The sequence below is a fragment of the Gallus gallus genome, chromosome 1 (genome assembly GCF_016699485.2).
Source record: "Gallus gallus isolate bGalGal1 chromosome 1, bGalGal1.mat.broiler.GRCg7b, whole genome shotgun sequence".
NCBI classification, from domain to species: Eukaryota; Metazoa; Chordata; class Aves; order Galliformes; family Phasianidae; genus Gallus; species Gallus gallus.
In genome coordinates this window covers 39,615,375-39,643,327 of record NC_052532.1, presented here as the reverse complement: position 1 = coordinate 39,643,327, position 27,953 = coordinate 39,615,375, and the positions used below count along the sequence as shown (strand labels likewise).

The 27,953-nt window shown below is 42.6% G+C and overlaps 1 protein-coding gene across 1 annotated transcript in view; it reads left to right on the top strand.

Annotated features, from left to right (window-relative positions):
* Positions 1–745: 745 nt before the first annotated feature.
* Positions 746–27,953, top strand: part of PAWR (pro-apoptotic WT1 regulator) — a 73,059-nt gene continuing 45,851 nt past the window's right edge. Inside the window, exon 1 of the mRNA XM_015283263.4 lies at positions 746–1,392. Coding sequence (XP_015138749.2) covers positions 907–1,392 — 486 coding nt within the window. The 5' untranslated portion in view covers positions 746–906. The remainder of the gene's footprint in view (positions 1,393–27,953) is intronic.

The window sequence follows — 27,953 nt, the reverse complement described above, 5'->3', positions numbered from 1 at the left end:
CATACAACGAATACTGCAGGCTTCAGCCCCGTTCCCTCTTACATATGTTCCTCACAGTTTCCAACCAAGTGGCATTTCTGAGCCGAGGGCTGTAGCATCACCAACCGAGAACCCTCCCGGACCCCCCTCTCCCCCCCGTCCTTGTTCCGCGTCACATAACGAAAACGCAGTTCTGTTCCCATCCTTCTGCCCGCAGACGGGGAACTCTCCGGACCCCGAGTGCACACGGGAGGGAGAAGCGCGTACAGCGGGGGCAGCGACGGAGGTGCGGACGGCCTCAGGTGCGGCGCGGCCCCGCCTGGCGGCACTCGCCGTGAGATGGGGGGCGGGTGACGGGCCCGGGCGCGGGTCACTTCGGCACTTTCCGTCCTCGCTTCGGTTCCGTCCGCTCCACGATGGAGAGAGGGGAGGGCGGACGGGGGGAGCCCAGAGCGCCGCTCCGCTCCTTCCGGGCGGTCGGGGGGCGGTGCCGCTCACCTGGTGCCGCCGGCGCTGGGGATCGGCCGTGCAGGGACCGCGCCGGGCGGGAGGTGAGCGCCCGGCGGCCCCGCCTCGTGTCGCCCCGCCCCGCGCACCGGCCCCGGCAGCGGGCGTCGGGCGGGCACGGCAGCGGGCGGCGCGGTGAGGGCGGGCGCGGGGAGCCGGGGCGGCGGTGATGGGGAGCGGAGCTTCGGGCGGGGCGGGGGGGCTCGGCGGGAGGCAGGGCGGGACGGGCAGCGCGGCGGGACGCCTGACGGCCCCTTTTGTCTCTGCCCAGGGTATTCGCGTCGCTCCCGGCCTCTCTCCCCGCCCCCGTCTCGCCCGCCCCGCCGGGAGCGCTCCTCCGCGGGCAGCGGCACGGCCGCCTCGGGGCGGGCGGCGGCGGAGGCGCTGCGGGGTGCTCCCGCCGTACACCCCGCCGCGAATATGGCGACCGGCGGCTACCGAAGCGCCGGCGGCAGCACCACGGACTTTCTGGAGGAGTGGAAAGCCAAGCGGGAGAAGATGCGGGCCAAGCAGGCGCCGACGGGCCCGGGGGCTGCGGCGGCGGCGGGGGCCGAGGCCAGGCCGGCGGCGGGCCCTGCCCCGGCCGAGCCGCACCACCACCTGCCCGCCGCCCTTCCGCCCGAGCGCGGCGCGCCCCCCTCCGGCGGGGCCGCCAACTGCCTCGGCCCGGGCCGCGCCGCCCCCGGCAAGGAGCCGCCGCCGGGCCCCGCTGCCGGCAGGGAGCCCGCCAAGCAACCGCCCGCCGCCGCCGCCGCCGTGCCCGGCCCCACCGAGGGCGAGGAGAAGCCGACGGGCAAGGGGAAGAGCTCCGGCCCCAGCGCCAGGAAAGGGAAGGGGCAGATCGAGAAGAGGAAGCTGCGGGAGAAGAGGAGGTCCACAGGTGTGGTGAACATCCCGGCTGCCGAGGTGAGCGGGGCGGGAGGGACGGCGGTGCGAGGAGCGCTCCCCGAGCGGGAACGGGGCGCTGCGGGCAGAGAGACCGCGCGGCGCTGCGGGGCAGCCCAGGTGTGCGGAGGGAGCGGCGGAGGGGACGGAGCGGAGTTACGGCTCCGAGTGGGCGCTCAGGTGTAAAACAGTGCGCCGTTCGGAACCCGAAAGTATTTCCTGCGCTGGAAAAAATGTAGTGGTTGAAGGAACATTTTTTGAGGGCAGAGGAAGATATTTTTATCAGCCAACACCACTGTCCTCTGCGGCTTGCTACTAGGATAGAAATCTGGCGCTGAGTTATAATGCTCCTAGAGGAATTCGGAAGAATGATAACCGAGCCTTCAGCTTTTTTTTTTTTTTCCCCAGTTAATAGGAAGCCGCAGGAAACTTTAAACAAAGCTGTGTTTTGCCCCCAGTGTTGCGTTAATTCTGGTGGTTTATCTCACCATAGGAAAAACCGTGCAAGCTCTTTCTCTGGTGAACATTACAGATGGTCAGAGTGGCAATAAAGTGCTTCTGCAGCAGCAGCAGGAGATGGAGTCGTGTTCTGCAGACCTGGAGTCATTAACACTTGTTTCGATCCCATAAACGCGCTCATGGCGGTCGCTTCTGTGCAGGGAGGTGCTGGGGGATGAGCACTGGAAATCTTCGGAGCTGTGTTTCTTAGGGGCTGGTCCTGCATTCGATGGGGCGTCGCTTGCAGAGCCTACTCTGAGATGTGTTGGTTTGGGTCTTCCTGCTTTGGGAAGGAGGAGTGTGGCGAGTTTTTCAGCTCCCTTGCGTCAGAGCCTTCCAGCTGCCCCGGCTGAGATGGTTGGTGTGCTCCGTGTGCTCCCCTCTACCTGCCCTGTGCTCCTATAGGAACTCTTAAGCAGTACCACATTTTCATGTTCCCAGGTAAACTGGCCCTGCTCCATTTCACAGGGGCTTTGCACGCTGCAGCAAGCAGCACACAGCAGCTCCTTTTAGGGCCTCTGCTGTACCCCCAAACTCCAGTCACGGCCTTTTCTTCCCTCCCCCCTCCCGTGCCTGATGTCCTGGTGCTTTGAACTTCTGCTCTGAGCTGCTGTTCTGTGGCTTTGGGTGGTGTGGTTTGGGGTGTGCTGGTGGTTGGATTTCATGTTTGTTTGTTGGGTTTGTTTTGTTTTGTTAAATATGTTGCTCTGAATATTCATTGCTTTCCAGGAATGCACATTCCTCGCTCAGCAACCATTAGAATCTTCCATGGCAGTTTGCTGCTGTAGCTGCTGCTGAATTATTAGAGTGGCTATCATGGCTGAGGTACATGGGCAGTGAGAAGCGAGCTCTCCTTAGCCATGTGTTTCTGAGGCCTGACTCCTTGCAAACTTCTCTCCATACTGCTTCTGTCTGAAACCAGTGATTAGCATCCCCATCACCTTTGTAGGGTCACATGTCAATAAATGCAGATGGCTGTCACACGGGGTGTTACTGGAGAGACTTGCTGCTAGTAAGTGCTGTGCCTTGACAGGCCTGGCTTTTCATGAAGCTGCTTCTTTTCAGTATTTTACATTTCTTAGATGTTTTTAATCATTACTACATGCATTCCTAAGCATTATCTAACTAGGGACACCAAGTCATTCCTAATGGTACATAACTTCAAGTTCATTGTCAAATGTGAGTAACTACTTAGTAATGAATATCTTACTTGCACTGTCTTTCTGTTTATTCACAAAGGGAATGCTCTGAAGCACTGTTTCAGTACACTCAGTTTAAGCTCACTGGACACTGTGACTGTGATACTGATCTTGGACAAAAGAAGGCTGTTGTGTAGATGATGACTTATTGGAATTATTGAGTTTGCAGTCTACAGCACTCCAGTTTCATAGAATCATAGGATGGTTTGGGTTGGAAGGGACCACAAAGCCCATCCAGTTCCAACCCTCTGCTGTGGGCAGGGCTGCCACCCAGCAGCTCAGGCTGCCCAGAGCCCCATCCAGCGTGGCCTTGAGTGCTTCCAGGGATGGGGCACCCACGCCTCTGAGCAGCTGTGCCACTGCCTCACTGCCCTCTGAGTAAAGAGTCTTCTCCTAATACCTAACCTAAATCTCCCTTAATTTAAAACCACTCCCCCTTGCCTCATCACTGTCAGGCTATGTAAGAAGTCAGTCTCTCTTGTGTTTATAAAGCTCCCTTCAGGTACTGGAAGACCTTGATGATTTCTCCATGAAGCTTTCTCCATGCTGACCAAGCCCAGCTCCCTCAGGATGTCTTCCTAGGAAATGTCTTGTTGTCTTTCTCCTTCAGGTGCTAGGCTTAGCTTTGCTGTGCTGCCAGTAGCGGTTTAATAGCAGTATGCATTGCATTTGATCACTTACACTGTGTGGATCTGCAGGTGCTATGCTTTGAAATCACATTTTGGAAGATGTTCTTTTAGACCTTTATTGGGTGTTGTATTGTCGAACTTTCAAGAAGACAGTCTTCCTCTAGAGCAGAGTTGTCATTTTATGATCAGCATGGCAGTGAAGTGGAGAAAGGCAGCCAAGAGGAGATTCTGATTCTCTCAAATTGAGGCAGGTAACTTTACAAAATGCACTTGTGGGAGATGCTTAATGCCTGGAAGCTTCTTGGCCTGGAAGAGAATACAAGAATGGTTTTCACCACCAAAGAAACAGAACCTAATTTCTGTTGTATTGCAGTTGGAAACTTGAATATTATGAAAAGTGGTAGAACAATGAAAGTTAAAGTTTAGGTTGTCTTGTTTTTGTTGAAATAGGCATTAAAAAGGTTAGCAGATTGTTCTTCACTAATGATGAATTTCTGTTCCATAGGAAGGTAGTAGAGTTAGGTCTTAAACAGTTCCATGTCTTAAAGTTCTTTTGTAGTTAAGTCACTGGAGGTCAAAAATCAAAGGGGAAGCTGTGAAAACAAATGGTGACAGGTTTGGGAGCAGGGGCAGTGCTTTGTGTGTGGAAGCTGTGGTGGTAGAAATAAAGATTGGTTTTTATCTTCACAGCACAGTGCTTATCTGAGTCCAGATGGCTTTGGAAGTTGGCTTCTGAAATATTTTTGCAGCCCTTTGCCTTCTTAGTAGCTGGTTGAAACTTAGTAATTTGATTACACTCTGTGGGATTTGGGCTTTGATGCCTTGCAATAGGTTGTGAAAGGTAACTCCATTGCATCTTATGATCATTACTACTACAGTTTACTTCTCTAAATGTTAAGCTTTACAGTCTGCCCCATAGAAAGCATTTTTCAGTTTGTAGGTGTTCCGTTGGTGCAGGTGTTAAGTTCTGTCTGCAATGTTTTTCTCACTTGGAGCAGTGCTCCTGTCTGCCTGAGACACACACACAGTACCTGTTGTGCTGAACTCTGCCTATGCAATGAAAGCGGTGTTTTGTACTGTTAAAGTAACTTTGCTGTGCTGCTGAAGGTGCAGCTCTGCTTCTGTACGTGCTCACACTGGAGGACTTTGCTGGCAAAGCTGTGCTCATAAGCTGTTTGTGAATCCCAACCAGGAGACCAACAAGTGCTGCTGTGGTCACCTTTGTAAAAAGGGTGCATGTGGGGTCAGCATGGTGGCTGTCCTAGGCAGGACAGGTGGCTGCTTCATTTTGGTGTAATGTGCTTATGGATGAAGTTTACATTTTTCACCTAACCAGCTGTAAGCCATCTAAATTCAGAGGTGTTCTTCTGTAAATAACGGGGTGATAAATGCTTTAACAAGGTGTAAAGAACTTGGATCTGTGTATTTGCAAGCAGAGCTGCCATACTCAAGACACAACAGTCTCCTAACCTGTTTGTAGGAAATACGAATAGAGTAAAAGACCTACGCTGTTTTCAGTGCATAAGATGTGCTGCTGCTCTGTCTGTCCCATGCCAGCTTTGGGGCGGTACAGAGGCCATGACTTGCTGACACTGGGCTGGTGGCTCTGCCAGGAGTCTGCCTGCTGCTTTGGAAGGGTAGTGGTGCTTGGTGGGTGTCGTGCTGAACAGAAGCAGCTCCTGCTACTGGGGGAGTCCAGCACTGAGCTGTGCCTCTGACAGGAGGCTGCTGCGTTCCAGTTGGAAAAACCAAAGGAAACTTTAAACGCCAAATGTGTCAAGCGTAGCAATTACTGAGTAGGTTGTAAAGCAACTGAAAGCCTTCTCTGAAAGGCTGGAAACTAGAGAGGAGTACGGAGTGCCGTGCTGGTGATTGGGGTCTTCTGACCAGAAGTTTCCCTTCAGTAGAATCCTTCTCAGCAATTCCCTACCCAAGGATTAAGTTAAGTGGAAGAACAATTCTTGCCATCTTGCCGTAATGGGAAAGCATCTTTGCGTTGGCCAGTGTCTCTCAGCATTTTCCTTTAAAGCAACTCGCTTCTTTTCAAGTATGTTGGGAGAAAAAATGTCTCAATAAGACATATTCAGGAAAAGACTGGGGGGAAATGCATATTTCCTGACCACTGATACCATCAATGCAGAATATTAGCATTGTGGCAGAAGTCTGTAATATATTTATTTGACCTGGATGACCTTCCACCACCATCCTCCCACTTGCTTTGTCTGCTGAGCGCATTCATTTTACTGCTGGTCTGTTTGTGGTTCCTCCTTCAGACATGGACGGGTAAAAGAGGCATTATAAACATTTTCAGATTCTGCTGTGAAGATTATTTACATCCAGTCTGCTTCATGGTCGATACCTTTGTGAATTCTGATTTTAACTGAGCTTCTGGGCAACCCGTGCAAAGGACACATTCTTGATCTTTTTTCACCCTTTTTTTTTGCACATGATATACTTTAATCCCTGTTCTTTTATTTATTTCTTAAGTTTTTGCTTGTGTTTATAGACATGCTTTAGTACCCTGCCACTTAGCTAGGTAAGGGGAGTGTTTGCTCAAGTCAGTCATGTAATGAACATAGAAATCCGGAAGGTTTTTGCATCCAGAACCTTTCCCAGTCACGGTGCACACCTTACTTTGGGATAAGGTTGGGCAGTGCAGTAGTTTTCTATCTGAAAATATACACAGAAATAGCGTGATTCCTTTTTGTGTGATGGGGATAACTTTATTTTTGCTGTTTTCATAGAAGGTCAGACTGTAGGCCAATGTCTACAGCTGGAAATCACAGGACTCAACCAGACAGCACTGATTCTTTTATGCATGTAGTTTGTAATTCCAGCGCCTGTTCCTGCTGGAGTGGGAAAGAGGGATAGAAAGCTTTCAGAAGCCACCAGTTTCCTCTCTGATTCTCTTGACTGCATTTAACTTCTAAGTGCAATTTTGGGAAGGCTGGTTTTTAAAACGATCCTTTAATAAGTAGGTGTATTTGGAAAACATTATTGTACTGTTAGCTTTTTCACTCTCCTGGTTTGGGGATGAATCATCTGAAATGATACCGTTATTAGGTGGAAAATAAACGTAAAAGTAAGTACAGAAGAGTACTTAGCTTAGGTTGTAATTGATGGTTGAGGGCATCTTGCTTTTCTGCCCTGCCAGTTACTGCCTTTCCTTGCCAGTCTGTCCTGCAGCCAGTAGCCCTAAAGAAACATGGATGTTGGTTGGCTGAAGGGAAATATTCCTTTGTGTTCTTTCTAGGCTATTTCTCTTGTACTCAAGGCTGAAATGTTGTCTGTCTGATCGTTGCTTGTTCCTAAAGCCTACTTACAAGACAAGATACATCTGGAGCAAAAAAAAAAATTGTGGGGCAGAGAGGAAACAGCCCATCAGCTGTGGGTTTGTCCACTTCTGCCCTGACATAAACATAGGAGCATCTTGCTTTTCAGTGGAAATAGGCTGACTTCAGTCTCATTGCGCAGCACAGGCAGAGAAGTGTGGATGCGATCAGTTATGTCCGTTATCGCAGCAAAGTGAACATGCAGTTCTATAGTGGCAGTCAGCCCTTAAATGAGGTGTAAGAGAGGTGCAGCCAGGCTCCACCCCTTCCAGTTGCACAGGTGAATTGCCTTCACCTTTGCTCCCAGGGCTGACCGGGTCCTTTGAGCACCCAGGTGCTCAGTCAGTGGTTCAGGCTGTGACTCAGCAGTTCCCATACGGTAGTAAAGGTGTTTTCCAGCATTTGTATGTAATTCTAATGGGCACAGAATCATGGAGAGCTATATCGGCTGGAAGGCAGCTCTGAAAAAGTCATCTGTTGTAATCCTCTGCTCCAAGTGGGGCCAGTTCTTGTCAGGTGGGTTAGGATTTGCCTCATTGAGTTCTGAGTATCTCTAGCGTGTTGAGGTCTGTGGTATGAGCAGGTCTGCTTGTCAGCCTCTCTACCACTCCCCACCTGTTTTGTATCCGCTGCAAGCGTCTTGGCAGTACCTTTCATCCCTCTGTTCAGATTGTTAGTAACAATATTGTACGGTATTGGCCCTGATGCCAACTCCTGAAGGATGCTGCTTCCCTGGCTACCAGATGAACTTTCTAGTACTGCTTAAAACCTGCTGAGTCTAAAGATGCAGTCAGGTCTCTGCCACTTCTTTGTTCACTTATGTGGCTTATATGTAACCAGTTTAGCTTTAAGGGTGCTGTTGGGTGCCCAAGTCAAAGCCTTTCTTTGCTCCGATGTATTTGAAGGAAACGTTCCAATTTCTGGAATGGCTGGCATAGACCTTTTTATGAGAGCTGTTGTTACTGATACAGCCAAGTTGTTACAGTTGCTGAGTGAGAGAAACTGCTTAACGTTTTCTAGTTTTTAATGACCAGGGAAGTGCAGGAGAATTATTTTTCTTCAAGGGAGCAGGACAAAAAAACAAAAAAAAAAGATGGCACGAGATCAGTGTATTGTGTTGCTTTGTTGTATTGTCTCAGGCAGGTGAAAGCACTCTTCCTACTTGGAAGAGTAACTTAAGATAGAGTATCGTATCATACCATGGGACTTGGGATTGTTCGGTCTGGAGAAGTGGAGGCTCGGGAGTGACTGTATTGCTCTCTACAACTGCCTGAAGGGAGGTTATGGTAAGCTGGAGGTTGGCCTCTTCTCCCGCGCTGCTTGCTATAGGTCTAGAGGGAATGGCCTCATGTCGCGCCAGGGAGGTTCAGGTTGGACGTCAGGAAATACTTCTTCAATGGGAGTGTGGTCAGGCACTGGAATGGGCTGCCCAGGGAGATGGTGGAGTCACTGTCCCTGGAGGTGTTCAAGAAATGTTAAATGCTGTACTGAGGGACGTGGTTTAGTGGGATGTATTGGTGATAGGTGGACGGTTGGACTGGATTATCTTAGAGGTCTTTTCCAACCTTGGTCATTCTATGACTCTATGATCATATGTTTTCCACAGAAAATCTCATATTTAATTAAGGAACAATATTATAAACCCACCTAAAATTCTAATGTATTCTATTCTATTGTATTCTAACGCAGCTATCCTGAGTGAGGAAAAATGGGTTAGGCTTTGCTCCCAATTAGGATCCAGCTTTGCTATCTCATCTCTTTTAAATATCTCGGTTACAGTCAGCTGGGGAAATGGGATTAAATAGCAGTCTCAGTGAGTTTTCAGTAGTAAGTCCTAATATTCATAGCATTGGAGCAATTGATACCTTAGTGGCTGAACCATGAAAACTGAGAAATGAAAAGCTGAGTGAGCACTCCAAAGCCACTGCTTCTAAAACCTCCTTGTTTGTGGTTGTCATATCTTCAAAAGCCTTTTTTGACTTTGGAGAATATGGCTCATCCCACACCTGAATATTTGGAGCTAATTACTCAGAGGCTTGCTTATTTAGCACAGTAGGAAGGAGGTATCTGGAATAAGCGATCTTACAATATGTTATGTATTTCATAAGATTAGAATTTTGTGTTTTATTTAGTACTAGAGGGAACAAATTATAGATAATATGTATTTTAGATTTCTGTGCTATGCCTTGGCTACTTCTCATGAGACTACACTAATTCTAGTTGTTAATTCCCAAAGCTGTAAGTAAATTTTATTTTTTCTACTGCAGGTTCAGTTCACTGGAAAATATTCCCCTCAAAAGAGGGCTGGTGGTATTTTTTGTAAGAGTCAGATCTGCCTGAACTGGAAAGTGTGGTTTATTGGTGATTTATATCTTTGTAACGATATATATAATCTATATACACACACACACACACACACATACTTATGAGAACTACTTTTTAAAGTACAACCCTTCTTCCTTTGTTTTGTAGATATAACTTTCTGTGAGGATACAGAGCAGTAAAAAGAATGAATGGATTAATTTCAGCAGTCACTAATAAATCACCAGAAGTCTTGTGAATTAGTTTATGATTTCTCCAGACTTGTGTTACTGTTTTCCTTTCCAGCAGTGTTTTCATGCTTTAAATGTTCTATATCCCAGATTTGTTACTTTCTGAAGAACCAAGGTGAACAAACCAAACAGCCCTCAAACCGAATGACCCCCCCACCTCCTGCTCCAGCCAAGAAACAAAATGCCCTCTGCACCTCCCAGCTGCTCATCTCTCCTCAAAATTCAACTCATAGATGGGGAGGACTGTGTTGTCTTGTTTCTTTTTTTTTGCTTTCCATATTGCAAATGTTCATACTTCTTTGATGACAGTTGAGTTTGAGAACATCTTTCTTGTGTCACTTCAACTTTTGGCAGGATTTTTTTGTTATTATTATTTTTATTGTATTTGTTTGGTTTCTGTATGTCCCAATAAGAGTTGGTGGGTAATAGATTCCTTTTGGAAAAGATTAAAACCATTTCCCCCCCGACTCTTAAGTTAAATATGGTAATTTGAATTGATGCAAAATATCTATTGGCTCAAACTTCACTTTTCTTTCTCAGTTGCCTCTTTAAAACCTATGTATTTTCTAAATCTTTTTGTAGCTCCAAGCTTGCAGGGAATTTACTGGAAGGTCACTGTCAAGTGTTCAGTTCCAAGGAAGTTTGCACTGATTCCTTAACAGTGTCTTCATGTTGTCTGGTTTGTTACATCTGTGTGAACTTTTTATGGTGAATGTTTTTCTCTTCTGCTTTTTTCTTTAAGTTGGAGTTGTGTATTTAAGGACTTTTCAAATGGAGGACTGTAGGTGGATGGCTATTTCCAGTGCTTTACAAGGTCATGGGAAATTAAAATAAAAACCACAACTCTAATGTTTTGTTTGGGGATTTTACTGTGTCTGATCTGTATGCATGTCCTTTTTGGAAGGGCTTCATGGAACATAAAGTCTCTCACTCCAGTCCTGTGAATGTTATAAGCAGCTCTGTCATGTAGGCGTTCTGTACAGCAGTGGCATCACCTTAAAGCAGTCAGGTTTTGTGCTCCTGGGAGAAGTTGTGTTTTAAGAAAAACAATCATCAAAAAATACACCGAACTAAGAAGCATGTAGTGAGGCAAGATACCAGTCAAGAGCGAATATCACCTGTCTCAACTCTTGCCTATTTTCAAACCAAAATGTGAAGCAAATACATGGTAGGCATAGGCTTTATACAGTATTTGCTATGCAGTCTTTTGTCCTCAATGAGACAGAATTATTTGTCTTGAACTGAAGGGCTCTGTACATTGTTTTGAACTTCTCTAAGCCACAGACTCGTTAGTAGATGAGAGACTTGCAGAAGTGTGGTTTGGGTCAGCACCGTGTGCCTTCTGCGTGTAGACAGTGAAGCTCTGTTGAGACTGGAAGGAGCCTCAGGAGGTCTTTAGTCAGACCTGGTTGCTCAAGGCTTAATCCAGTCAGACCTTGAAAACCTCCCAGGATGAAGACAGCACAGCCTCCTTGGACAACCCTTCCAGTGCCTCGCTGTCCTTACCGTGCAAGTATTTTCTCTTCTGTTTGACCAGAGCCTCTCACGTTTCAGTGTACATCCATTGACTCTTGTTTCCCTGCCATGCGTGGAGCCTGGCTCTCCACTCACTGGCTGCCTGAGATAACTGGAAAAAAAGATGTTTTTTTTTTTTTGGCAGAGCACAACCTAGGCCTGCTTTATTCCATGGGAATAACAGGTGCTAATGGGATTTGAGGCACAGAGGTAGCATAGCTGGGTAAAGTGCTCAGATATGAAAAATCTGTTGTGAATAACTGCTTTCTGTGTGGCAGCTCAGCCAAATACATCAATCACCAGAGACCAGAGTGGTAGACAGCAGAAACTTGAGATGACTTCTCTTTAACTGTTCATCTTCACAGTCCTCTGTGACCTTGTCAATTATTTTTATGAGCCACAGGAACCTGTGTGTGTCCTGCCTGTCTGCTGCAATTACGTGTGAATTACATTCCATGCAATTTGTAGTTCAGTGTTTGTAAGAACATGGAGTTTCAATCGATACCTGTGGTCATACGGATCAGCCTCTTCCCACTGAGTGTCTATGAGGTTCACTTAATCTCTTTGTAAAGCTCTAGCTTGATTCTTTCAGTACACTGTAAGAAGCAGTACTGATTATTGCGGGTCTGACCAAGGAGCCTCTTAGCTCAGTGTCCTGCTCCTACAATATATAGGTAGGTAATAAGGAAAAACATTGCGGAAATGTTGTAATTTCCCATGAATTAGTGCCCTGCCTTCTTGCCTGTTTTCGTCTTGAAGACTTGCAGCATCTGATTAAGGTCGCAAAGTAGACAGAAATTCCCTACAAAGTACTTTTCAGTCTTCTTTGAGTGTGTGAACTGTTAGCATGCATTAAATGTTTGGGCAGGGAGGTCCACATTTCTAGCAACTAGTACTTAGGATGAGCCATGCTTTTATGATTATTATTTTGCTCTCATGCCTCCCAAACCCAATACATTATCTACTCTCCTCATTTTGTGGTCTTTGCTCACTAGTTACTTCTACAGCAAGGTTAAAGAATTTTTTTTTTTTCTGACTAATTTATTTAAGTTTGCTGGGATTTTGGATCTACTCTAGTGTTCCTGTTTGACAGGCTGCTATTCAGTGTTTGGTTTTGGTTTTGTTTTGTTTTGGTTGGCTTTTTGTGTGTGTGTGTGTGTGTGTGTGTGTTTCATCATTAAGGAGTGTGCACTATCTGATACATCTCATGCTCTGCCAGAACTTCAGACTAGCTGAAGTTGCTAGTGAAAGCATATGTGGAGATGAGTTTTTTCTCTGCAGATCAGCTCGCGTGCACCCCACCTTCCCTTCTAAGACTTTTACTTTTGGAAGTATTAATTCGGGTAGATATAGGGGTTTTTTGTATTCTCTTCTGGGTTTTTTTTGTTTTTTATTTTTTTTGGAGATGCATGCCCCAACTCTCGTACCATTTTGAATGACAAGTTCACAATCCTCATCATACAAGTTCTTGCACAGCCAAGTTCATGCTTTACTGACCGGCTTGAAAATGGAAACCTAGTTATCGTACTAACTGAATCAACTTGTGGTGCTTTAGTACAAACGTCCTTTTCAGTTACCAAAATCCAACATCCTAGTGGTTTAGTGATTTGGCCAACAAGTCTGTGTACTACAACATCCAGAAGTACCTGTTTTTTTAAATCACCCAAGTGTTTAGCTTCAGCTTTAAACTGTCAACACCCGTTTTCCTTGTATATTTTACCTTTTCGTTTCTGTGTTGTGCTCTGGGGAGAGGAAGAGAAAATTGATGTGAACATTGCCGATTGCTGTTGGATTTTATTTTTTTGCTTGCTTCTATGTAAAGAAAAATAAAATTGCTAAGTGTAGAGACTGAGGCTTCTGTGTTTACAAACTGTATGTGTATAAAAGCTACGTAAGAAGTTAGTTCCTAATGACTGAGGTAGTAGCAAAATAAGCAATCGCAATATTCATTCTTGAATGGGTCATTAATTTTAAATAGCTTTTTAATTGTTTACATAGCACTTCTTGTCTTGTTCTCCTCCCTTCTTTTAACCAGCACTACCAACGGAAACTCAGCTGGCCTACATCTTTTCTAATTGGTAAGGGTGGAGACATTGTTGATACTGAATGCTGTGGTGGGTGGTAGCAGATGAAAACTTTGGTTTTTGCACGTTTTTCCTTCTTCTCTACAGCATTTAGATACATGTATGCCTACTGGAGTGGCTGGGGTTTGTTGAGATCAACAAGGAGAAAATTTAAGCTGAATTAATATTTTGTTAACCAAACAACTTTTTTCTCTTTTTTTTTCTCCCCCATTTGTTTTTCTACCCAGGAATGTGAAACTTTTGGTTTTGGCATGTTTTTCCCATGTTTAAAAAATAAATATATCTACAGTCTTCTTGGCTCATGAAGAAATGACCCTTATTGCGCAGTGCAGGAGCTAACTGATGTTGTGGTAGCCCAAACCAGGTCATTGAACAGACCTAACTGTCAGAAAGCTCTTAAAACAACAATGTGCTGGGAGTAGTCTGTTAGAAAGTGCATTAAGGACAGTACTTAGTCTGAGTGATTCTTCCGACTTGCAGATTAGTTGATCTATGATTTTATTCTATAAAGTGAAGTATAATTTCACTTTCTTCCACAAAAACACCTGTTGGCCTTCACAGGTTAAATTAGAAGTTATTACTGTTGATAATTAAGCAGTGCTTTGCCAAACCAGAAGTGTTCTAATTCCTTATTCATCTTAGTTTATTAAAATCTCTTAAGCAGTTTGGCTACAGTTCTACTTGTAGTCTGCATCCCAGAGTGTTACTAACAAGTTGGGGTGCAGGATGGGTGTCTTTTTTACTTGTGCTGCTGTGGGTTATCAAGTTGTGTAGGCTAAATCCTGTCTAAAATGGTGTTGTGACTACAGTCTTTGTGTTCTTTGTGAAGCTGGTATCTACCAGAATTGCCTCTAGAACAGAAAGTCAAGAACATGTCTTCTCCTTATTTTCCAGGAGTGTGGTAGGCTTTTGTGTAAATAATGATGTTAACCTCTTACATACTTAAAGTTTTCTGTGAAGTCTGTTTTGAATGCAGCTCCTCTGTATTTTGGAACACGGGAGGTAGAGTGGAACCTGGCCACTCTTGGTCCTGCTGCAGGTTGTGTTGTAGGCCCAGCGCTAAGTGGGCCGCTCAGCCTCTGTGCTTTGATCAAAGCCTGTTACACAGCCAGGTGTTGAGTTGGTTTTTTAATTCCTCTAAAAGTTCTTAGATCCTAATGTGCAAAAGTGCTGTGTAAACTGAACTGCTAACTCCAAGATGAAAGATTTAGTTTTTAATGTGTGTGATGTTGTGCTTCAAAGAAAATTGTCTGACATTGTCATTTCAATTAGACCAAAGCCACAGACATCTGTAATGTACCGTGACATGCTGAGTGATTTAAAGTCTTAAAGAACATTCAGAGAGATTTTGTAGAGAAGTCCTTTGGGTCCATTCCTTAAGGAAAACAGTGAAGCTGAGGGTGGATTGAGATGTTGCATGTTAATCTGATGCCGAAAACTTATTTTTAAACAAAGAAAAAACAACATTCATTTCCAATATAGAGTGCTGCAATGAGATAAATGAACGTTTGGGGCTTACCCCATCAGTTTGCAGGCTTGTAATTTTTATTTATGAAGTTTGAGCATACAGAATAGTGAAAAGCAGTGCTGAAGTCCAACTGTGAGGTGCAACATGAATGAGGCGTTGTAGTCAAGTTTCTTTCGTGAAGTTATTAAATGCTATTAGAAAACTCAGAAATGTGGTAAGTTGTCAGATTTGGGAAACTACAGCTGGATGTCTGAGGAGCACGTGTTTGATGTGCTAAGTGCTATAACAAAGCGTTCCAGGGAAGTGTACTGGGACCGGGTGTTTTGACATGCTTGGCAATTAAATCATATACATAGGAGCCCGCATTTTTGGATAATGGCATAGCTAGAGTCCTCGCATATCTGAGAAAGAATTTCCCGTTCGCTCAATTTCTCTACTCTTTTCATTTGTTACTAATCAAGAGAGTTGAAAAAACCTTTAATCTCACATAATGAAGTCTGTCTAGAAATGCATAGAAACCCTAAAGGTAATTCTTTGTCAAAAGGAAGGTAAACTAAAAACGAGGAAAACTTGTACAGTAAGTGCACATAAACTTGTAATGGTGTGCATCGTAATTATCCTGCATGAAATAATGGCACCTCGGGCAGCTTACTTTTACGGTGAAATGTAGCGCTTGTTTTTAGCCAGAGGCGGAAGCCCATTATCTGTCAGTTTTCAGACATTGTGTATAGTCTAAAACATAAGTGGGTGTTTTAATATAATCTCATTTTGTGGGTTTGCTTCTTTCAATTAAAAAAAAATTGGGCTCGTCAGATGTCAGATCAGTTTTTGTCAAAGCTAGCCAGAGGCTATTTGAACGCAGGTGTTGCTTAGCAGCTTAACACTAGAAACCACTGCTGTTAGCATGTTACATTTTTTATAAGATGCAAGAATGTTTGTGAATCAAAGCAGAAGGGATTATAAAGGGTATGTTAATGTACTTATGCATGCATGAACTGTTCCCCGTTGTCGTTCTGCTTCCCTTTTTGATTCTTCGTGAACTTCTCTGTGTTCTGTTTATTTAGAAAGATTTGGAGGTTGTTTGTGTGTTCTAAAGCTTTCAGCGCTGTTAGCTGGCTCACGGGGACTGGAAACCGAGATCTGAAGCCTCAATTCTCTATGTGGTAAGCTTTCAGTTTAGTTGTCTATTCCACTGTGATGGGAGAGTAGACATCCCTATGGCTTTTTATAAGCTGGTACAGCTTATTAATTTAGATTGAAGCTTGTTCTGCTTTGGGGTCCTACTTGGGTTGGTCTGGGAGCACTGTGGTTGTGTTCATGCACTGCTGAACTCAGGGCTGCTAAATCCCTCTGACCTGACCTGGCTCCATCTGGAAGCTCCGGGAAGTGGGATGCGCTGATGCTCAAGCTGACTGTCAGGTCTTCAGATGCCAGCATTGCTTCTCATTTCCAGGAGTGTTTAGGGCGCTTGCTATTTGATTGCATAAATACAGTGATGTTTTTAAATCCGTGCAGGTTTTTCATTGTGTGCCTGAGGAAATAACCATAGACTTCGCTTTGAAAGAACAGTGTTAAGAAGAGTGGATTTTGTACCACATTATCAGAATGAAATGGTGATAAGGAACAGTAGCTGACTGTAGCTTGACGAATAAAAAGCATTTTTCATTTGTTTCCAAGTAGAGCTCGGATCTTGCCAATAGCAGTATTAAAACAATAACTTCAGGACACTGCAAATATATTCTCTGATAGCTGGTAGCTTTTAGTCATCAACACAGAAGTAGACTTACAAAAACACTAATGAAATATGAGAGGGATATCTGACAGGGGAGGCATGACCTGCATTTGCTAATTACCCTTGCATTCATAGGAAAGACTGGACTTTCTCCCCTTTAATTTAAACTCAGTACTCAGATGTCTCAAATGGCAAACAGGGATCTTCTAGTTGCTGAAAGCTCAAAGCTTATTTGACTTGATTTGTGTGATGCTGAAAGAAGGGCTGATTTTGCATTTAGACGTACCTATATAAATTGCACGGGAATAGCTTGTGCTGTAGCACCTTAAAGAGGTTGCCATCAAAGGACCCAGCCTTTATCTGTAACTTACGCTAGAGAGTATTCTGTTGATTTTCCACGTGTGAACTATTTTTAAGCCAGCGTGCTCTGATCCTAGAAGATGAAGAGAGCTGTGTGGGGATGGCATCGGTGTGGAGAACACAGTGTGCTGAGGGATTAGGGGCCTGCGTGGGATGAGACACGGCCTGTGAGGCGAGGAAGCTCTGGGAAGGCAGTGCTAGGCCACAAGTGTTTGTGCCTCTGAAATCTGCTCTGCAGCTTCACATAAGTGCAGGTGATTTGGTGTGGAAAGGCCTGGGCTTTGAATTGTCCATGGGTACATGCCATAGGCAGTTCCTCCAAAAAAGGCTTTAAATTATAGGTTCTATCTGCTCCTTCTTGATACAGAAGAAATTTATTTGAAAGTAAAGTTTCTGCAGTTTACTTGGTGGTTACAGAAATCTGCTCCCTAAGGCCTACTGGCCTTACAGCTGCGGTTTTTGTGAGTTAGCAGCTGTTGGTAGAGAAAGATTTGAGAATTGCATCTTCAACTGGAAATTTCTTTGAAAATAAAATCAGGTGTATCATTTTCTTTGTCACCTTAATACCTAGTTCAAATTGTATATGTTGTAGATCATGTGAGGGTGGTGAGACACTGGAACAGGTTGCCCAGAGAGGCTGTGAATGCCCCCTGCCTGGTAGCATTGAAGGCCAGGCTGGATGGGACTGTGAGCAGCCTCGTCTAGAGGGAGGTGTCCCTGCCTATAGCAGGGGTTGGAACCAGGTGATCTTAAAGGTTCCTTCCAACCCAAACCATTCTATGACTGTGGGTCTGTAAGAGGACATTCCTGTCATCAGTTGTAGCTGTAGGTTTCATTTAACTAGAGCGATCTCAGAGTGGCATGTTCAGTCATGCCATAACTATATGACAAACAAAATGCCTGAAGCAGATAGCAGTGACAGCAAATGGGGACTATCTCCTAGCAAAGAGGCGCTGGCTTGTAAAACAATCATGTTTCACTCTTTGTCTTCCATCCTTTTGTCGTCTTTCGTCAGCATTCTGGCGCTGCAAGATACTGGCACTAGTATGCACTGATAATTAAGAAGACAAGGGATGCATAGCCTATATGCCCAAACAAGTTCACTTGAGCAAGTACTTTATGCAGAACTGGCTTATTTTTTAATTATTATTTCTGATTTGACTCCTAACGTGTTCATCCAATTCTGTAAGCAATTTGTTTCCGACTAATTTTTAATAGTCTGTTAGTGACAGTGTCTACTTCTCTATCAATATATGATTTATTGTTTGTTCTCAACTATAGCATCCAGTTTAATTAAATGAAGCTGATTGTTTTCATTAGTGTGATAGCAATTTAATTATTAAATCCATCGTGACTCTTGAGTTTATACTTGGGATTTATTTCTTATTTGTTGCTTTAGGCCTCCATTCTTAGTGCGAATTTGTAATGTTTATGCAAAACTATGCTTGTTAGTGAAATTTAATACTAATTACCTCTTGAGGTTTTAATGGATTAGGGTTGGTTGATTTTTTTTTTTGGTTTCTTAAAAGACTGTGCCCTGGGAACATTGAAATAAAACTTCCTTTCAGACTGTGTGAATGCATATTGCGTGCCTTTTACTTTTTTTTTGTCTCCAGGTATGTCTGAGGTAGAGCAAAGGTCAAATGTTAACCATCTCCTCAAGTTACGCTGCAGATTAAGAAGACATGAATGTCAGGAATTTGGAGGATTGAGTTTAGTGAGGCCGGTAATGTCAAAGTATTAGCTGAAAATGTGAGGAGGGGAAGAAGGGAATGTGGCAGGAGGGGGTGGGGGGATGTTATGGAGGTATTTAAATACATTTCACTCAGAACAGACAGCGCGTAATGAGGGATCACAGACCTAGAAGTGTTGGGATGAAATTATGTATTTGGATTTTGCTTTTAAAGAAAGTATTCTTAATTGGGAAGTGTTTTCATTTTGAACTGAAACATTTGCTATTGTTCGGTGTTTCCTTTTTTTTGTTGTTGCTCTTATTTTTGCTCAGATGTTTTAACACCCCTGAAAGTCTGCAAATTGAATAGGTGGAACTGTAATCAAGAAGGTTTACTAATTTTTTTTAATTGGGAAGCTTCTCAAGAATGTGCTTATTTTCTGCCTAAATGCATTTGCTGCTTATAATTTTAATGAGTTTATAGATGAGTGCGTTTTACTTTCAAGACCAATCTTCTTCAAAAGATGGAACCATCCTTGAAAGGTGGATTTATTTCCAAGCGCTTTGTAAAAAGCCATTTATCTCCAGAAGGCTCTCTTCATTGTTCAGAACATAATCCTCTCCTTTAAATACTTCATCTGTCAGTCAGAATGTTTTATACACAGAAGTTAGACTGAATCCCCTGGTTTTTAGGGAACGCTGTATTTGAAGATATCACTGTGGCTGAGTCAAGTTTTGCTGAAGTGTGATTAGATGTCTACTGCTGCTGTCAGCTGATGTCCAACAAGAACTTGTCAGGAATTCAGTCTGCACGGTTTTAATGTTTAAGCTTGCTCCTCTGTTGGAATGACTTATATGAATGATTCCCACTCCTGTAAAGTCTTTAGGAGAACTGCGCAGCCCTTGATAGTACGTAGTGAAGAGGAAGGTGCTGTGGAGCCTGTGCTTTTTTTTAACCTTGAACTTAATATTTGAAGGCAGTCTGTTCCTAAGACAGACTTCAGTGGCTTTATATGTTGCTCTGGGTAGGCCGGATTTAGTCTTAGTTCCTTATTTTTGCGAGGCGAAAAAAAAAGTATGAGTTAATTTCTGGCATAGATCTTACTGTGTCCATATGCACTGCCCGCTGTAGTTATTGACTTCAGGTGTATTTGTTTTAAGCAAACAGTTCTTTCCTATCTAAGTGGAGCTTTGGGGAAAATGATCTTGAGAATAACCTTGAGAAGTTACTTTTTAATGAAAATAAAGTTGGCTTCATATGCCTTGTTGGATACCCAGTCACTGTGGAAAATAACTTACTTTACTGGCGATAGGTGATTTGTACTTGAGTAACCAACGTTTTGTAGATAAATACAAATCCAGTTTATCAAATTCAGTAGAAATCGTATTTTTATTGCCCTTATTTGTATCATATTTCATCAGAAGTCCTGCCCAGTAACCTGGTAAAACTTACTTCTCAACACTGGGGAGAAATAGGTTTGAAATTACTTCAACTGTGTGTTGGTCAGCTATGGAGCGAGGTTTTACACCTGTGCTGGAAAGGCAGTTGGACACCATCATAGATACTGTGTAACTTTTCAAATGGCCTTCATTGGACTTATTTCAGTGCCAAGCAGAATGAACAGTTAAAAGCTTCACTCATGTCTGTTGGCTTCTGGCTAAGATAGTTCACTTTGTCTGTTATCTGTGTGAAAAGCATGCATGTTTTCTGTTTTCCTTACAAGATGAATGTGCTGATGGCTTCTATTTTTTTGTTGTTATATGGAAGGAGTGCTAAAAGTAATCTGTTATGATCATTTTTCCTCTACAGCTTTTAATTTGTGTTCATTTCTTGATTTCTGTAATTTAGAGAAGTTGTGAGTTGTGACTTGGCTGTATTGTGCATACACGTGCGTGTAAATGTATATGTGTGTGTGTAGCCAGCAGAGTAAGAACTGAAATAAAACAGGAGAGAAAACTATAATAGAGCAACTCTCTCTTCAGAGGTGGCTAATTTATAAAGCAGATTTTACAGGAAGAAGCATACATGTATTAAAGAGTGTTTAAAATGTACACGTCTTTCTCCATTCTCCTAATGAACGATAGGGTATCAACTTGCTATGTCAAAACCATAAAATATGAGCTTTCAAAACCTTTTCATTCCTGTATTCAGGAGCATTTTCCTACACGTTCTTCTTAATAAATTTTATCTGATCACATTTGCTTTGATTTTTTTTTTTTAATTTTTTGCTTTTCCACTTTTTGGATACATTTTTGGATTTGTGCCTGAATTCTTCTTTGTACAGAACTTTGAATTGCAGAAGGTTTTGCTGGAATTAACTTAAGAAGGAGACAATGTATGCTGTGTCCGATTCTGGGCTCCTCAGTTCAGAAAAGACAGGGGTCTCTCAGAAGGAATCCTGCCTTGTGCCATAAAGATTGTAAAGGACCTGGAGCATCTTCCATGTGAGGAACGGCTGAGTAACCCAGGTCTGTTCAGCATGGGGAAAAGAAGACTGGTAGGAGAGTCTGATTAATGTTTATAAATATCTGAAGGGAAGTGGGAGGCAAGCGGATGAAGCCAAGCTCTTGGTGGTGCGCAGCAATAGCACAAGGAGCAGTGGCCTATAACTTGAACATAGGAAGTTCCATACAAACATGAAGAAGAACTTCTTTATGGTAAGAGTGATGGAGTACTGGAGTGGGTTGTCTAGAGAGGTTATAGAGTCTCCTTCTATGGAGATTATCAAGACCTATCTGGATTCCTACCTGTGTGACCTGTTGTAGGGTACCTGCCTTAGCAGGGAGGTTGGACTTGTCAATCTCTTGAGGTCCCTTCCAACTCCTGGAATTCTGTGATTCTGATGTACTTTGGGTCCATTGTCTATAGTCATCTGCTGTGTGCAAGAGCAGCCTGGCTCCACTGTCTGTAACTAACTTTCACATAGTTCTGGGTTGCTGTTGAATTGCTCCTTGGCTTGCTCATCTGCAGATTCAGCAAGCCCATCTCCTTCAGCCTCCCCATAGTCTATGCACTCTTGCTTTGTAAGCCTCTTTAGTTTGTTCTCCTGCTCTCTTGGTTCTTACTTCAGAAATTATTCTCATTTCATACTAAAGCCATCTTTTAGTTTGAGTATGGGTAGTATAAAGCATTATTTATTATTTTTGTTGTTCCTCTGTACCATCAGTTGTCTGAAGCATATCCAAGAGAACGTTCATTCTGTTTGCTCTCCTTGCTCAAGTAACCAGCAAACAGAAGCATATCAGAGAAAGTGTTTTTTTGTTTGTTTGTTTGTTTTGATTTCCTTAAAATACACTGAAAGAAAAGTGATTCTTTCAATGAATCATTCATCTTTCAACTTCTATCAGAAGTTAAAGTTTGTCTTTCCTAGATTGATTTTTCTCTCAAGATTCTGGGACCTAAAGGTCCTTTATCTGTTCTCCTGTGGTTTAGCAAGCAGCTGAGCACCACACAGCTTTGTTTATGCTCCCAGCAGTGGAGCTGGGGAGAGAATAAGAAAAAGATAAAATCTGTAGGTTGAGATAAAGGCAGTGTAACAGGACAGAAAGGGAAAATAATAATATTGACAGGAATATACAAAACCAGTGATGCACAGGGCAGTTGCTCACCACTGACTGACCGATGCCAGCCAGTCCCTGAGCAGAGACAGCTCCCTGTCCAGTTCCAGTTTTATCATTCAGCATGATACTATGTGGTGTGGGATATCCCCTCGACCTGTTGGGGCCAGCTGTCCAGCTCCTTGTGCCCCTCCAGCTCCTCACTGATAAAGCAGGATGAGAAGCTGAGATGTCTTTGGCTGTGTGAGCGCTGCTCAGCAACAGTTGAAATGTGCTATCAACATTATTCTCATCCTAAATCACAGAATCCTACAATATCTAAAACACAGTATCATAACAGCTACTAGGAGGAAGAGTCACTGTAACAACTGAAACCAGAACATCTTCCAATGATGCAGTCAAGATGGAACCCAAAAGGATACTTCCAGTACAGTAATTCTAAGGAAATATTTTTTTAGGTTGTACTTCATTCTTCAAACTGAAGCATTTTAATTGCTACCAGAACCAAGAGTATTTCTGGTAACAAAAGTAGACAATGTTTATTTGGATAGATATGTATTCACATATTTCTAGTATTTTAAAGAGCTCTGCTATTGCTTACAGCAACCAATGAAGAGACTCATAATCGTAGTGGAGTGAGGAATGCAAATATAAATATGTCTGTTCTCCAGTTACAAATAACTTATGTTCAAATCTGAATGTGAAACAGCATTAACTGTTATTCTGACTGGTAGAAAAATTTTGTTGTTTTTTCAGGTCCATCCCAACGTCTTCATCATTCCAGTAGTGCTTGTCTCGCTAAATGTTATTTGCCTTCTTTGTGCTGATGGGAAGAGGAAAAAAAACTACTGCAGAATTTTTGAGAAGAACATTTGTTGTTTCTTGAAAGCTTGAAGAAATTTTAGAGGTAGTATGCACTGCATATTGCTTCTTTACAGGGCAGTTTGGAAGGCTGAATCCCAGTTCTGTTTGTGAAGCATTGCTTAGCCTGGTGTTTTCAAGGATCGTTTTATTTCCTTGGTTTCCTCTCAGAAAGCCAAAGTCTAAGTAATGTGTCCAAATAAATTATTTCTGCTACTTCTTGGATTTCTGTAATGGACAGCATGAATCCTGAAATATGTATTTCCTGTTGCTGAAGTCCTTTGCTCCTAAGTTGAGGAAAAACCTCCATCTTTTGATTATGACTCTTCAGTTGTGCTAATAATAAACTTGGGCAGTACAAAAATGAAATCTGCTCGTGCTCTGTTAATAAGAATGGCTTGGAATGACTGGTTGATGTACAAAGTGCTTGATCTCTGCATAGTTGGGAAGCTGAAGAGCAACTTGGGGAAAGTTCACAAAGCCATTTTGTCATCCTAGTAGTTGTCAGTGTTATACTTTTATTTATCACTAAAGCACGTGCTAGGGAACAGGAGCATAGAAGTGAGATGCCTAAAAGTCATTTTCTTTCACAGATGGAGGGAGTTTCTCCAGAGATGCACTCGCGTTGGCTGACTGTCTTCCATTAATGAATATTTGAATTACTTGTTGGTGCATAAATATGATTCGACCTTTCTGTAAGGGATAAGCATTGATAGTAGCGTTCGATAATAATAGTAGAATGGTCATAAAATCCATAGGATTAGGTCTCCTTTTTGAGTAATGCTAAATAAGTCGTTACCCCTCCCCTGCCATCACCTCCTTTTCTCTCTTTAGGACTTATGCATAAGAAGAGTTGTTTGATTTTTAACTCCTTTGCTTTTCAACTAAAGGTCATGTGAGAATCCACAGGAATCGGCCATTTTCCAAGAATGTGACTCCTGGAAGATGGCCTGTGCCAGCACGCTGCTCCTGTAGCCATGGTGTGCGGCGTGTCCGGGTAAATTAGCGCTCAGCTTATTCATTCTGCTGGTGCATCGCAGGGGCTGCATTTTGCATACCCATTACTCTTTATTCTTCAGACTTCATTAATAGTTTCGGTGCACGAGTAAAGTTCTAGGTCAGCGGCCCTTTCCCTGTTAGTGTTAATGGAGCCCTTTTTAAGTCTCCTGGAATGCTAAGAATGAAGTTTTACTTCCTTTTTTGGGAACTCCTAATTTCTGCCAGTTGTATGATTACTTCAGGCTTCGACGTTGCTTTAAGCAATAAAACAGAATCGCTAATTTATTTACTATGAATAATTAGAATTTACAACACAAAGAAATGACATTTAAGCCTTACCCTTTCAGGAAACTAATTATCATGTATATGAAGATTCCCTGGAAGATGGGAACTGAATGCTGAGATTTAATGAGGCTGTTTTCAGTTTCTTTTTTTAATGTTAAGAGCTTTTTTTTTTTATTCCAGTGTCCTACTGATAGGCTGAGGGGAAAAATCAGATTGGAGTGAACAAGTAAGAAAAGATTTTAAGACAAGCGTGTCTCAAATGCTAGAAAAAAAGACTCAGGAATTGCAGTTGAAGTCAAGATGTACAATTGAAGTCCTTAATGCAAAATAATCCTATTGCACTTCAGTTTAAACTGTCTGCTTCAGCTTTAAATACTGGGGGTTCTGCAATGTTAGGTTCTGTAGTAGGAGCTTTAAGGAGTACAAACATGTTTTATTGTTTTATTTATCTTAGAAACAGTGTTGCAATAAGTATTTTTTACTTACCAAAAACCCCCTCTTGTTATCTTATTAAAACAGACTTTGCATGTTGATGGTTGTGTTTTTCAAGGAAAAAGATCAGGAGGAATGAGAATGCTCTCTTTTTTGTGTGTGTGACTGTATCCAAGTTACTATCCGTAACCCAGGTTTTGTTCGGCAGCAAACTCATTTAAATCCTCCCAGGAATGCACAAGATCCTTGCCAAAGGGTTTCACAGAGCAATTGAAAGCTGTGTTTCAAAATAGGCATTCTTTACAAATACTTCAATTAAAATTTTGTCTTTCAGAATAGACTATAATAGTGCATGCACTTTGTAGCAAATAGAGGTAAATGTTTAGTCTGCATTGATGAATAGCTCAAAGCTCAGCATGTGAGCTTTGCCAGCAGTGCGGCTCAGTGGAGGGTGGCATGTGAAGAAAACCACAAATTAAGTCACTGTAGGAGTGTAATAAATAAATTAAAAGAAACTATTGAGTAGATTAAAAAAAAAAAAAAAAACAACAATAAGAAACCAACCTTGTCATTACAACTCTCATCTCTTTCTTTTAAGAAATCATAATGAAGTAATACATCGAAGCCAGTGTAGTCAAATAAATCCTCACATTCTCCAACATTTATCTCAATGTAGAGATGGTTTGGTTGGTGACTTCCAGATTTCCCTGTGGAAGAGCATCATTCCTGAGAGCTGTGAGTACTGCATGTTGGGTTGGACTTAAGGCACTTCCAGTAACATCTGCATTCATCTGCAGGAGAGACCCACGAGAGACTGCTTTAGACTTGGGGTTGTGGTAAGCCATCATCTGTGGTGGTGATTGTATTCCTGGTGCCTCACATTGCTCACCTTTCCTGCACAAGGCAGTGGGTGTGCTATTAACCACTCAAAATAAGTTTATTTCAAACAGTCGATTTGGATACTTGAAGGGAATCTTATCAGTTCACCAGTCTGGTCACACGGCCACGGCCTAGTGCTACATTTTATTTGGAGGATCTGACCTCAATTAAATGTTCTTTTCCTCAAACAATTATTTGGTCATAATCTAAGTCGTGTTGTTTTGTCCTTCTGGTTAGAGTAGTATTATGATATCTTATCGGATGTTTGCCATTAGCAGTACAAGAAAGATTTCTGTTTTCTGCCTGGAGGAAACAGGATTATGTATTCATGTCAGAAGAGGATTTTCTGGGGAGTTTGTCTCTGGTAAGAATAAACATTTGGAACTGAGCATGTCCAAATAAGTTTCCCCCAGCTGACCAAAGTAGTCTCTGCCGTAAATACTGAATTGTAAGAAGCCTTGGAAAAGTGGAAAAACATTCAGAGAATATGAATATAACGTTAGGGTTATAATTAAAAAGAGCAAATCCAGGAGCATAAAGCTAGATCAGCTGGATAGATGTCAGTCCAGGTAAAATAGTGGGAGATAGATTTTAATTCTCTTTCGTGTTTAATTCATCTTTTTCCTAGAATTTTATCTGAATCTTTGAGAACTTAATCTGAGAAGTCTGTTGTAGTCTACAAGTCTATAAGTTAATAGCTTACGTTAACAGAAATTGTAAGACAGACTGTAATTTTGACTAAAAGAATCAGGTAGAAGTAGATATGGATCTCAGCTTCTTCAGTAGATAGGACAGGCTACTACTTGGTGAAGACAATTGGATCAAGAGGGGAAAAACTGCCAATTTAAGATCTGGTTTTCTGTGCTTTTTAAAAAAGAAAATTTTATATATGTATATATATCTTTACCCTGTAACGATAGAAGGCAGAACAGTCATTGTGCTTGTTCAGGGAAATGGTCCAACCATCTCACTATCCTTTTTTGCAGAGATGAGCAGCAAGTGTTTAAGGGCAAAGTAGGTACGGGACAAATTTCTTTTGTGCTGTTACAGAGTAATAATCTGTGTAGGGAATTCTTGATGTGTGCATCCACGTCATCTCGTGAAGAGCCAGAGTGCTATGGTTATGCATCTGATGGTGTGATAGCAGAACTACCCTGATTCCATTCTTGCTTCTCCTAGTCTGCTGTGGGATGTATACATGAAGGTTTGTGGGGATAAATGTATTCTTTGTGGAGTTTGCTGGCTTTATTTGTAATACTGGTTGATGCTGAAACTTTTCCTGCAAAATGTTACTATTGTGAAATTGTAGAAAATAAGGTTACAGGGGACCTTAAGGAATTATTGACTTCATCATCTTCTCCCAGTAAGGTTCTCGTACCTGTTATCCCTGACGTGATTCATCCAACGTGGGTTGTTGTAGCTGGTACGTTCTTTAAGATATCCAGTGATGAAGATTACTTTTGTAGGTGGGCTACTCTGCCGTATGTGTGTTTAATTTTTTGTGCAATGTATTTGTTCTTGCTGCAAAATTTTATAAGGTTCAGTGAGAGGCATATAAGTGAAGCAGTATGCATCCTATTTGCAAGGTGACTTTTGCACTGACAGGGTAGTGTTCATGGTATCTGCTGGAATTTTTGGCAGAAATACTTTATTACAGCATTTCATATAAATGAAAAGTGACTCTGAAAGCCTTTGTGGGTGTTTGATGTGACATTGCATAGATGTGCTTAAATTTTCTTTCTGCGCGTTGTAAGAACAGCCTTCAAACACAAAGCATTAATTGAGAAGCAGGTGTCAAAGGGAGTCAGAGCCTTTTATTATTGCAAAATCCAGTAAAGATGCTGTTTTCTATAAATAAAGATGGCCAGATAACCTATTCTCATTTTCAGACTCACCACTGGAAAAGATCCTAAGCCAGATTTATACTTCAGGCATAAACTACTACAGCTTAAATTTAGACTATTTTATTTTTAGCTTATTAGCTCCTTGTCAAAAGTATAATAAAACATAATGAGAGTTGTATATGGAACTCCAATTGTCTTAATAAATGGGAGTTCCACTTAGCACAGTGGAAAATGTTGCTTGAAGCAGTAATAAGGGAATACCAGAACCGTAGAACATAGAGTACATAGAGTAATGGCTGTGTTACCATCTCTGTGGTCTTGATTTCATTAGGTATTTCTTTCCTACAATTGCCTGCGTGCATTAACAGGGGAAATCACTAAAGTGTGGAACAGCTTGTGTACAAGATATATAAATGTTAATGACAGTTTTGAGTATCTCTGCCGAGAGAGGATAATTGAGTACAAATTTCACAAGGACTAAGGCCAAGTTCAGTGGTTCCTGTCCTTGTGCCGTCCCTTTTGTTGAGCTTGGACACCTATTCTTATAGTAGGGAAAGCGGCAGGTCTGTACGTAATATTTTTGATTTCTGGGTTCCTGGTTCTGGGTTTTTGGCTTCATTTTCAGCAGGATCAGCTTCTGTCCACTCGAACCGTGAAGCCAGCTCAAAAAGAACGGGTAGTAT